Source organism: Plasmodium gallinaceum, assembly GCF_900005855.1.
Source record: "Plasmodium gallinaceum strain 8A genome assembly, contig: PGAL8A_v1_76, whole genome shotgun sequence".
Lineage (NCBI taxonomy): Eukaryota > Apicomplexa > Aconoidasida > Haemosporida > Plasmodiidae > Plasmodium > Plasmodium gallinaceum.
Genome location: NW_021628238.1, coordinates 272033 through 285474, shown reverse-complemented (window position 1 = coordinate 285474; position 13442 = coordinate 272033). Strand labels below are relative to the sequence as shown.

At 18.2% G+C, this 13442-nt stretch overlaps 2 protein-coding genes across 2 annotated transcripts; both read right to left on the bottom strand.

The window, feature by feature from the left end:
* Positions 1-930: 930 nt before the first annotated feature.
* On the bottom strand, positions 931-5332 carry PGAL8A_00198400 (conserved Plasmodium protein, unknown function; the record flags this gene model as incomplete). The annotated part of the gene is made up of 5 exons (XM_028670673.1): positions 931-1079; positions 1171-1282; positions 1810-3527; positions 3612-4061; positions 4300-5332. 5 exons carry the CDS (start codon positions 5330-5332, stop codon positions 931-933), a joined length of 3462 nt encoding a protein of 1153 aa, XP_028527402.1.
* Positions 5333-5856: 524 nt separating this feature from the next.
* PGAL8A_00198300 (DEAD/DEAH box helicase, putative) lies at positions 5857-13367 on the bottom strand (the record flags this gene model as incomplete). Its single annotated transcript, XM_028670672.1, has 5 exons — positions 5857-5883; positions 6006-6084; positions 6283-6378; positions 6529-9235; positions 9317-13367. The coding sequence occupies 5 exons, from the start codon at positions 13365-13367 to the stop codon at positions 5857-5859; spliced, it is 6960 nt and encodes a 2319-aa protein (XP_028527401.1).
* Between the last annotated feature and the right edge of the window lie 75 nt (positions 13368-13442).

Genomic DNA, 13442 nt, shown 5'->3' with positions numbered 1-13442 from the left:
TTTTTTTTTTTTTTTTTTTTTTTTTTTTTTTTTGTTTTTATACTATTAATTTTACAAAATTTAATATATTTCTTTTTTTTTTAATTTTTTTTTTATTATTCATTTTCTAATAAAATCTCTTATTTGTAATAAATAAAGAATTATTATGAAATAAATATTTCTTCAGTTTTCTTTATTTTGTAATTGAAGATTTTTTTGTTTCTTTATTGAAAATATAAAATATACTTATGTGTGTAATAAATATCCTTATTTTCTTTTTCATAAAATTAGTAAAACCTAATGTGAATGTTTTTACATCTAAATTTATATACATATATATATATATATATATACATAAATATATATATATATTTGGCTATTTACTAAAAATAAATTAATATAATATTAATTTTTACATTTTTACTTAAATGTTACAAAATAAAAATTGATTATTTTTTCTCCATTATTTAAATTAAAACATAAAAAAAAATATAATGTTTTAAATTATTTAACAAGTCATATAATGTATTCTTGTAACCTTAAATTTAAATATAATAAAAAAAAAAAAAAAAAAATCAAAATTATAATAAAAATAATATATTTAAAAATATAATAAAATAAGATCCTTCTTTTTTTTTTTATATATATGTTTTTAGCCTTTTTTATTTTAAATAATTTAGTTACTAAAAATTTTTTATAACTTTTTATTACAATTTATTGCAAAAAAAAAAAAAAAAAAAAAAAAAAAAATATATATGAATATGAACAAAAAAAAAAAAAAAAAATTAATCATATGAATTATAATCTTTTGAAGAATTTTTCAGTTTTTTATATAATGAAAATTATTTTGCTATTAAAGAAATGAAGATAAAAAATTCGTAATAAAAGAAAGCTCTATCATATATATAAAACTTTTTTTTTTTTTTCTAAATGAAAAAAGTAAATTATATATCAAAGGTAATATTTATTATTTAGGATTATAATTTTAACTTTTAAATATTTTATAAAGTAATAATTTACAATATTTTTAATCTCAAGTTTGTTGTTAAATACGTTTTTGCAATTTGTTGAGATAACTTTACTATTTAAATCATTAAATTCTATAAAAAAAAAAAGTAACATAATATATATATTGAAATATTAAATATATATATATATATGTTTATATGTATTAAAAATAAATGTGTGTACCTATTATATTTTTATTAATAAAAAAATAAGATGACAAATTCAATCTATTAAATTGAAGAACGCAGTTCAATAAATGAAAATCAATTAAAAGATTATCCAAATACTTAATGATCTGAAGTAAAAAAAAAAAAAAAATTAAAAATAAATTAGAGTAAAACTATAAATAAAGAAATAAATGGAGAAATGACTTCTCATAACCAAAAAAAAAAAAAAAAAAAAAAAAAAAAAAGTTGATCAGAAATTGCAAAAATAACAAATTATAAAAAATATAAAAAAAATTTATNTTTTTATTAATAAAAAAATAAGATGACAAATTCAATCTATTAAATTGAAGAACGCAGTTCAATAAATGAAAATCAATTAAAAGATTATCCAAATACTTAATGATCTGAAGTAAAAAAAAAAAAAAAATTAAAAATAAATTAGAGTAAAACTATAAATAAAGAAATAAATGGAGAAATGACTTCTCATAACCAAAAAAAAAAAAAAAAAAAAAAAAAAAAGTTGATCAGAAATTGCAAAAATAACAAATTATAAAAAATATAAAAAAAATTTATTTAAATAAGAATTATACACTAAAAAAAAGAGAATATATATATATATATAAATTTATAAAAATTTTATATATTTAAAGCTAACAATATTTTGGATATTTATTATAATAGTTCGGTTTGCATTAATCTGTTTTAGGCAAAAATTTATATTTCTGAATATTTTTATTTTTTTGTATTTTTTTATGATAGTTTCTAAATAACAAACTAAATTATTTTCTACATTTCCATTTGTTAGTGATCTTGTAAAATTAACTCGTTTTGTATTTTTAAATTTAATAGAAGAATCAGTAAAATATGATAAAATTTTTCTTAACTTTTCTTGATTTAAGATAGTTGTATTGTTTTTTATAGTTTGGTTTTCATATGTTTTATTTTTAATAAAAAAGGACATGTTAAAAATTTTTTTTATTATATATATATAGTTTAAATTAAACTTAGAAACATTTGAGTATTTTAGATCATGACTTAACAGTAATATACTATATTGAATCGATTTTAAATAATAATTTTCTTTATTTAAACAAATTAGAAAATTAAATATTTCCTCTACATATTTATTATTGATTAATGCAATTTCTAGATTTTTATTATTACTTTTTATTTTTTTTATTAAATAGCAAGTTTTATTTAACATTATGTTATACTGACTATTTTTCATATATTCATCCTTTTTTTTTTTTAAGTCTATAAAATTTTTATATTCTGCATAAAAGTTATTTAAAAATGTTTTTGTGATAATATTTTTTATAGTATCTTTAGATATCTTTCTATTTGTTTCAACATCATTTAAAGTTAATATATGAAAATGTATTTTTGATTCTGATTTTAATTGTGTATCAATAAGAAATTCATTATTTTCGAAATTATAAATAAAGGAAAAGCAAAAATATAGAAAAATGACACTAACTATGTTTTCAATTTTTAAATATGAACTATTTAAATTACTAATACAATAAGAAAGATCTATTAATAAATTAAATATTACGTTTCTAATAATTTTTTTTTCTTCCATATTATCTTTATATATTCTTTGCATTAAATTAAAAGTATAACATATAAATTTTATAATTTCTAAAGATAATTCTATTTTTAATAATTCACATCTATCTTTTAAATTTTTATAATAATCTTCATTTACAAATAATTCTATCTTTAATTCACTCTTTGAAAAATTAGAACAATTAATATCCTTTACTATTTTATTATTTTTCTTTAACTTGTATAAATTATTATAAAATATATCTGAAAAAGATAAATTAATTACACTAATATTTTTTCTTACATTTTTATTTTTTTCTTTTTTTTCTTTTTCCAATTTATCCCTTTCTTCATCATTATTAGAATGACAAAGTAAAATGATTATTCTTTTTAAAGTATAATTATGTTTTTGAAAAAATTCAAATTCATTATCATGATCTTGTATTAGATAGTTAGTTAAAACGTCTATTATTTTTTCTTGGATAAATGAATTTTCAGTTACTTTATTTAATTTTTCTATTTCTATAATTTTTTCCATAAAACTACTATTATTTTTCAAAAGTAAAACAAATTCATATATATTAAGCAAAAATTTTGTTAAACTAAATTGTTCTATATTATTTAGAAGACTATACATTTTGTTGTGCTTATCTATAATATGAAAAAAACACAATAAAATATTTATAATATTTTTATAAAAGAAATTCAAATTTTTTAAATAAAAAGATCTTTTGAGAACAAAATAGAAATTTAAAGAAAAATCATAGGTTACTTCTGAAATTTGATTATTTAATTTATATAAATTTTCTTTTATTTCTTTACTACCTAAAATTTCATGAAAGTATATATAAATTCACAAATATATAAAAAGTTATTACATATATATATATATATATATATAAGTATTACTTGAACTATGGCTTTCAAGAAGTGGAATTATTATATTGAAAACCTTTAAGTTGTGAACATCTTTTTTAATACTTTCATAAAAACATTTAGGTAAAAAATTCTGGACCTTTTCTATACAAATAAAATTTTCTTCAATGCCTTTTAAATCATTTTTTTTTATCATAGCATAAATTTTTCTTACAATTACAATTGAATATATTATATACAAATATTCAACATAATTTTGTGATTTAATTTCTTCTAAAAAATTTAATGTTTTCGGAAAATGATTCTCACAAAAAGTATTCTGGATGTTGATTTCTTCATTACTATAATTTTTTAATTCTTCATTTATTATATTTAAGCACTTATCACATTCCTCTATACATTTATTTAAATTATTTGTTAATAGGTATAATAGAGATAAATTATTTAAAACTTTTATAAGTTCTTCTCTATTAAGCTCGTAACCTAAAAATAAAAAAATAAAATAGAAAATAACTATGAAAAAAAAAAAAAAAAAAAAAAAAAAAAAAATTAAAAAGGATAAAATATAAACAGTAATAAACATTTCAATAATAAAAAGACCGATTATAAATTTACTTGCTTACATATAAATTTATTATTATTTTTAAAATAATTAATTTTATTTAAATTATCATAATAAAATTATGATATCCTCTATCATTGATGTAATTTTTGTCTTAACCTGTTGAAATATAAGTTGTTATTGAATTTAATATTTCTAAACAACTTGAGAAATCCGAATTTTTAAAAAACATTTTTTTCGCTTTTTCTATTAATATTATTAAGAAAAAATTTTTTGTTGATGAATAATTTGATAATGTTTTTTTTAAATTTCTCGTTTCCCTAGCTGGAATTTCACTTTTCTTTAATTCAGTAAATTTTAACTCTATTACTCTATTTTTAACATTTCTGCTATTTAATAATATATTATTTTTTTTTATAATATTATTATTATTATATCCTATTAAAACAGAATTATTATTTGTTTCATTCATATTTTTATTCGTTTCATCAACTTGATTGTTTTGATCAACTTCATTAATATTATTATTTTGATCAGCTTCACTAATATCATAATGCTCATTCACTTCATATATAGAATCAATAGCTTTTTTTTTAACATTTTCTTTTAGTATTTTTAATTGTTCATTTTTTAATTCTTCTGATTTCCATTGCATTTTTTGGGCATCATCTTCCAATTTTCTACAAAATTCCTCATTATGTGTTTTTTGTTTTTTTATCATTTTTTTCAATTCCTCTAAACTTTTTATTCTTCTCATATTTATTAAAGTTTTAAACTTTTTTTCTTTATCATATAATTTATTTTTTTCTTCTTTTGTACATTTCAATAAATTTGGATAAAATTTATTTTTATAATGTATAAATAAAGAAAAAAAATGCAAATGCCCCCATAACTTTTTTTCTTTCTTTTTTAATTTTAAAATTAAAAAATCTTCATGCTTTTTAATTTTTATATCCTCCTTATGAATGCTTATTTTGTCATATAGATCTATATTGAAAGTATTATTTTTATCAACTATTCTAATGTATACTTCTGTTATTAGAATATCTTTTACATTGTCTAATTTTAAAGAATAATAATTTTCAAAAAAAAAATCATCATGAAAAAAATTTAAAAGATCATCTCGATTGTTTTTTTCCTTTCTTATAGTTATTTCAATTTCTTCAAAATTTTCTTTCCAATCTAAATTCATTTTGTTATATATAACTTATTAAATAATAATAAAAAAAAAATCAAATAAAGTGTAATAATAATAATAATAATAATAATAATAATAATAATAATAATAATAATAATAATAATAATAATAATAATAATAATAATAATAATAATAATAGTGATTATGATAAAAAGAGAAAAATCAAGTAAAAAAATATAATAATAGGATAATATTATAAATTAATAAGAATTCTTGTATTTTCGAAATACAAAAAAAAAAAAAAAAAAATAAAAAAAAAAAAAAAATAATAAATAACAAATAGGAAATAGAAAATAGCACATAGCAAATAGCATATGGCAAGTAGGAAATAGCAAATAGTAAATAGCATATAGAAAATAACATACAGCAAATAGTATATATAAAATAACATACAGCAAATAGTATATATAAAATAACATACAGCAAATAGTATATATAAAATAACATACAGCAAATAGCATATATAAAATAACATACAGCAAATAGTATATAGAAAATACTAAATTAAATCCACTAATTTATTCAACAGAAAGCTCTAAGTATACCTGCACACGTTGAATAAATAAAATAATTTATATATAATGTTTAGAATTATCTTTTTATGAAATATTTTATATTATTTATATATAACGTAAAAAAAAAATACATATTTTTTTTTTTATATTACTTCATCATCAATTCCATAATATGTATCATTATGAATGTAAATAGTGAAATGATATGTTCCTTTTTCAATATCTTCTAAACTATAAAAAAAAAGAAAAAAAAAAAAATTAATAGTTAATATAAACTTTTATAAAAATAATAATAAAATATAAAACAAAAAAACATCAACAAAAAAACCATTTATAAATACTAAAACAAAATACTTATTAATAAAAATAACAAGGAAAATAATTATAAAGGTTTTTATAATAATTCTAAAAATTTATTAAATTTTTTACATGAAGAAAACGTTTGACAATTTTTTTAAAGAAATATTGTTAACCCTTTTAATTGAAATTGCTTCATCTTGTATAGTATCATGAAGAATAACATACCTGTTAGAAATAAAATAATAATAATTTATATTCTATTATAAGATGAAATATATATATATATATATATATATATATATATATATACATGATTCTTTTTTATTTTATGAATATTTTCCAATTGTTTATTATTTTTTTTTTAAAAATTGTTACCATTGTATATTTCCAATAGATGAAGAACCTGAATTTATATTTTTTTCTACTTTTTTAAAAAAATTAAAAAAAATCTTAATGACAATTTTATTTGATTCATAATAATTCATTTTATAACAAAATTTATTTTCATTTTTAATATAGGTCATAAATTGTATATTAGACAAATATTTTTTATCTTTTTCCTCAGTATTTTTGTCATATAATTTTATATTAACATTAAATACTGGTATTTGTAAAATATAATCTAATTGATTTTTATCAAAAATATTCATTGAATATATAAATTCTTTATCAAATTTAATTAGTTCTTTTATATTATATATATTTAATTCTCTCAATTTTTTTATCTGATATTCATTTATATTCTTAATAGTATATAATGAGTTTTTTGTAGGAATAATTTTTTGATTAATACATTGAAAAATTAAAATTATATTTTTTATATAACTATATTTATGAAATAATAAGCAAATATCAATGAAACCATTTATTACTCTAGCAATTTGATCAAGTACTAATTTTAAATCTATATTGTAATCAACTGATTCAAAAGAACATTCATATAAGCAGGAAAGTAATAAAAGATATGTTTTTATATTAGGCATATTCATATCAATATCTAAAGGGATTTGATTTCGTAATTTAACATTGTATTTTTCTTCATTGTGTCTTAATGGAATATCTTTGAATTCTTTTGCCTGTGCAATCAATTCAAATAAATCATAAAAATCTAAAACTTTTTTTAAATTACATTTGTCATTCTTCTTATTAACAAATTTTATTTCATCTTCTTTGATCCCTTTTTCTTCATCATTTATTTCCATTACATTTGGGAGATTATTTTCACTAATACAACATTGAGGAGTATTTGAATTTTCTGTATCTGTTGCATCATTAATACTATTTTTTTCTGAATTTATATTGCAAGAACGTTCTATAGATTTATAAAAAAAATAAGCAGTTTCACATTTAATATAATACATAGATGCTATATGACCTAATGGAGTAGAATAATATTTGGAATCATAATCTTCTTGTATTACATTTATACAATTATTTTCTACTAAGAAATTAATAGTGTTATCTATAATTTGATTTAAATGATCATATATTGTTTTTTTCGCTTGAGAGGATAATTTGTTATTTTCATATAATTGAACATACTGTATATCTTTTATATAATAAGAAGGATTAGAAAATAATCTTTTAAAGTAGTAAGATTTAGTTAAGTAATTAAACATATCTTCTTTATTATTAATAACGTTTGAACATATTTCTGCATTAATAAACTCGTTCAAGTTTTCTAATATATTTGATTCTATATTCATCGGATGATATAAAAAATTCTTTATTGCGTTTTTTTTTTTTTCTTGAACTAATAAAATAGCTAATGCCTTATCATCAAATTGAGGCCTTCCTGCTCTTCCAATCATCTGTAATAAATCTGTATAAGAAATATCTTTATATTTTTTTGTTTTAGCATCGTAATATTCATTTCCTTTAATAATAACTAAATATGCTGGTAAATTAATCCCCCATGCCAAAGTAGATGTGCATATTAATATTTGTATAATTTTATTTAAAAAAAAGTATTCTACAATACTTTTATCATTTTCATTTAATCCAGCGTGATGAATCCCTATTCCATATTTTAAAAGTTCTTTTAAATGCTTGTCTTCTATCACATTTAAATAATTTTGAAATAATAAACCTCCAATATCCGTTTTATCTTGTTCTGATAAATTTTTATCTAACAAGGTATTATAATCAAAAATATCTATATCTTTATATTTAATATCAAGAACATTATTATCAAATGAGTTTCCGTTCAGAATATTTTCATTAACGGTAATATGATTATACTTACCTTCTTTATAGTTTAAAATTTTCTTTTTGTCATTCTTATGAATTTTACTTTTTTTTTCATTTTTATTATTTTTGTTTAATAAAAAATTAATATGATTTTTGTCATTTAATAAATTTTCAACATGTAAAAAATTTAAGTTATGACTACTTAAATTCAAAGAAATAATATCATAAGCTGTAAGTCTTGTTTGTCTTCTTGATGAAACAAAAATTAGAACATTTTTAGATTGTGCATATTGATTAATAGAATCAAAAACATTTTTATTCATTACCGACATTCTATTACAATAAGCTTTTTGTGTAAAACCTAAAACATGTGTTTTACAAGGTACTATACGACAAGATGATGGAAAATTAAACAGATAATTTTCCTTTACATCTAGCCATAATATTAAATCATCAACACTTGTTATAACGGTTGTTAATCCAATTAATCTTATTTTTTTTTTTAAATCATTCTGCATATTTTTAAATCTATTCACTAATATTTCAATAACTCCTCCTCTATTTTCTTGCCCTAACAAATGTATTTCATCAAATATTATTAAATTGATATTTTTTACATATTTTTTATGTTTCCAGTTTCTAGATATAACATCTAATTTTTCTGGTGTGCAAATTATTATATTACTACTTGCTATACTTTCTTTATTTTCATTTTTATCACCTGTTAATTCAATTACATTTTTATTAAATAAAAGTTTAAATTTACTTTTCCAATTCTTAAATCGTTCATTTACAATAGCCTTCATAGGACATACATATACAGATTTTTCATTTTCATAATTTAATAAATTTCTTAATATGCACAACTCACCAATTACCGTTTTACCACTTCCTATAAAAAAAAATATACCAATATTAGCAAATATTCTTTAATTTTATATACATATATATATATATATATATATATTCTAACCTGTTGGTGCACCTAATAAAATATTTTCATCTGTATGAAATGTGGCATGAAACATTTGAGTTTGTATAGGATTAAAATATTTAAAAGAAAAAAATTTGATATAATTAGGGATTTTTAAAACTTGTGTAGACAATGGAACAACTGACAATATTTCTGAAAATATATTTATTTTTTGATTAATGAATAAATTATTTGTATTAAATATATGAACATATGATAAATTACACCAATTCATTGATAAAAATTGAACTGTTATTTGAGGAGGAATTTGATTTGATAATGGAAACTCAAAAGATATATCATGTATTTTTTTTCTGTCTTTTTTATGAATAGAGAATTTCTGAAAGTATAATATATCATCATTCAATGTATTTAATAAAAAAAGATGAAAATCTTCTTTTACATCATTCCACTGATCTGACCATATAGTATTTTTTAATTGGACATTTAAATTAATTTTCATAATTGTTTGAGTTATTGGTTGAATGTATCCATCTATTAATAAATTGGGTATAATGTTCTTATAATATAATATTTGATTAGTATATACTTCGTTCCTTACAAAAAAAAATAATTCACTTCTACTTAGATTTTCTATAGATTCATAAGTTAAGTTTTTTTTTTCTAATATATTTACTGCTGCTTCTTTTAAATATATGGTGTAATTTTGATTTCTTTTATATCCTGAATGTGCATAATCATCTTTGATATCTAATAAATTTATTTGAGAACTTTTATCAATAATTTTATTTAAATAATCATCTTTATTTTGAGAATTATTCGATTGTTCATGATTTGAGATATATTTCCTTTTTTTATCTATTAATTCATTTTTATAGCAAAAATGTCTGAATATACCACAATTAATTGGAAGTCTTCTTAATATAGCAAGTATAAGATTATGTGTGTTAATTATTAAATTAGATATATTTTTTAAAATATTTAGACATATTTCATAATAGGCATATAATATTCTAATGATATTTTGTATAATATAATTGATTTCACACATTATAGAAAAATTATTTATTTGCAATCTTCTTAAATATATTTCTATCAATATGCGTAACGTCATAAATTTAGATTCATCATAATCTTCTTTAATATCACATTTTTGTTTTAAATATAAAAAATCTTTCATATCTTCATTTCTTATTTGTATATTTTCAAATTCCTTTGCTTTACTTATAACTTCAATAATTTCTACATAATCATTGTTATTAATATTTTCTGCAAATATTCCTATAGTTCTATAATCTACATAGTATTTTGCTGCAATTTTCCCATAAAATGTCCCTATAAAATCATTAGTTAAAAGAACTCTTCTAACTAATTTGTTTTCACTTAAATTATTAACTGCTTTTAAGATTATTTCTTTTCTTTTGTTATATAAATTAATATCATTGTTTATATCTGCGTCGTAAATATAAGGATTTTTTTTCATACGAACATATAAGTAAGTATATTCTAACCATTTTATACCATCTTCTACATTTTTTGCCGTTCCTATGCTGATTTCTGCATTTAAATGGTTTTCTATGTTTTTTAAAAAATTTGACTCAATAATTGTATTATTTGTTAATAACTTAATGTATTTATATAATTTAGTTCTTTCAGTTATTAAAATAGCATTTCCATGATTTTCATATTGAGGTCTACCACACCTTCCAAATATTTGATTAATATCTAAAATGTCTAAATCTTCTACCTTACCACTTTCTGAAGAAAAATAATTAGTGCCTTTTATAATGACTGTATGAACAGGCAAATTAACACCCCATGCTAATGTAGATGTGCAACATAAAATATTGATTGCTTTTTTTTTAAATAAATTTTCTACTAATATTTTATCTGATCTAGACATTCCAGCATGATGAACACTACAACCATAAGTAAAAAATTCTTTAATATAAGAATTACTTGATTTTTTAATGCTCTTATCTATATTGTTATCTATATACAAATTATTAGTAAAATAATCTATTTCATTATTTTTTAAAGCATGACTAATTAAAAATTCTATAGTTTTGTTAGTTTCATTTCTTGAACAAACAAAAATGATGCACTGTTTATCTTTTTTAAGACTATTCATAATTTCATTATAAGTAAAAACATTTTTTGTGGTATATAATTTATGGTTATTTTTTTCATGTATCCCATATAAGGTTTTATCTAATTGTATAGATCTATATCTTTCACTAAAATAAAAACACATATCATTTTCTACTTTTAAAAAATCACGCACATCTTCATAATTAGGTAAAGTAGCAGACATACTCATTATTCTCCTAACTGACTGAGAAGTCTCTGAATATCGTAAAAAACGAGCAACAATCGTTTCAATTACATCTCCTCTATCTGTATTTAATAAGTGAACCTCATCAAGTATTAAACATTTGATATATTTAATTAATGATTCATCAGATACAGTAGTTGAGTAACTACTATTTCTTAAAAGTATATCCAACTTTTCAGGAACTGTAATAATTATATGCACTTGTTCTAATTCTTTTGATGACAAAGAATACTCTTTTGTATATTCACAAACATTTAAATTAAATATTTTTAATTTTGTTTGAAATAAATTGGTTATTTCAAATACCAATGATTTCATGGGTGCAATATAAATTATTTTAAACTCTTTAGAATTTATTTTGATTTCTTTATTATCTAAATTACTAAAGGATGTACTATCGGAGTAACTATGTGAAGAAATATTATCCTCAAAAAATTTTTTACTTTTATCACTTATAGTACTGTAATCATCTCGGCTATCCTTATCATCTTCACATTTATCATCTTTTTTAAATGAATCACTCATGTTATTTTTTTCATTTTTTTGATTATCATAATTTTCCTTATTTTTTTTTGTTCTTTCTTGTTCTTCATTTTTTTCTTCTTTGTTCTCTTGATAATTAATATTATTTTTAAGTAAGTAGGATTTTACAATTTTATTTAAATTAATATTATTTTGTTCACAGAATAATATAATTTGTTGCAATATGACCAATAAAGCTATATTAGTTTTACCACATCCAGTTGGAGCACAAACTAATAAATTTTTATTAGTTTGAAATGCTGCCTTAAAAACTTTTGATTGAATATAATTAAAATATTCAAAATCAAAAATATACTTACACCAAAAAGGTAATATATTTACTGATACTAAATCCTTCTTATCAAACTGTAAATTTTCTAATCTATTAATTTTTACTTTTGTAAAATTATCTGAATAAGTATATATAGTATTCTTCGGAACATTGATTTCCTCCAATTTATCATCTTCATTAGGTATGTAAATTTTTTTAACTTCTTCAAGACAGCTTTCTTTTAAAGAATATAAAAAGTAATCTATTATTTTTGTAATATTTTCCTTTTTATTTAAAGCACTTTGGTTTTTTACTTTCTTTGATAATTTATTAGTTATAAAAAAATTAGCCACCAAAGTATTTTCTTTTATATCTACTTGTTTACTTAATAATTTCATATCTTTCCTTATATCTTCTTTATTTTTAATAATATTAATTATGAAATCTAAGTATTTTTCTCCCAATAAAATTAATAAACCGTTTTCTATATCATCTTTTGTTAATGTTATGTATATGATTTCTGTAAGTAATTCACCTAATTCATATATATATATTTTTTTAATAATGTTATTTTTATTTATAATAATATACCCTTTTGATTTGTTAATATCTTCTTTGTTTTCTAGAATATTATGGCAAAATTTATATACATACATTAAACCCTTTTCATCTTTTTCATTTTCACATTTTTCCTTCCCTTTTTCTTCTCTATTATATTTTTGTAATATATTTTTTAAATATTTCTTTTCCTTTTTTAATATTCCTAAAAATTTTTGTTCAAGATTATTATTATTTATATCAAAATAATTACATTTTTCCACATAACATGAATCACCATATTTTTTATAAAATGGATTTACTTTTATTATATCTACTACATCATCAATATTATAGGTATTATGTTTATTAGCATATTCATAATATGTATTTTCTTTTATTTTTTCATTTAATCTTACTTTCATATTTTCCTTTATGTTTATTCTTTTTTTTTTTTTTTTTTTTTTTTTTTTTTTTTTTTTATTTTTAAAAAATTAAAA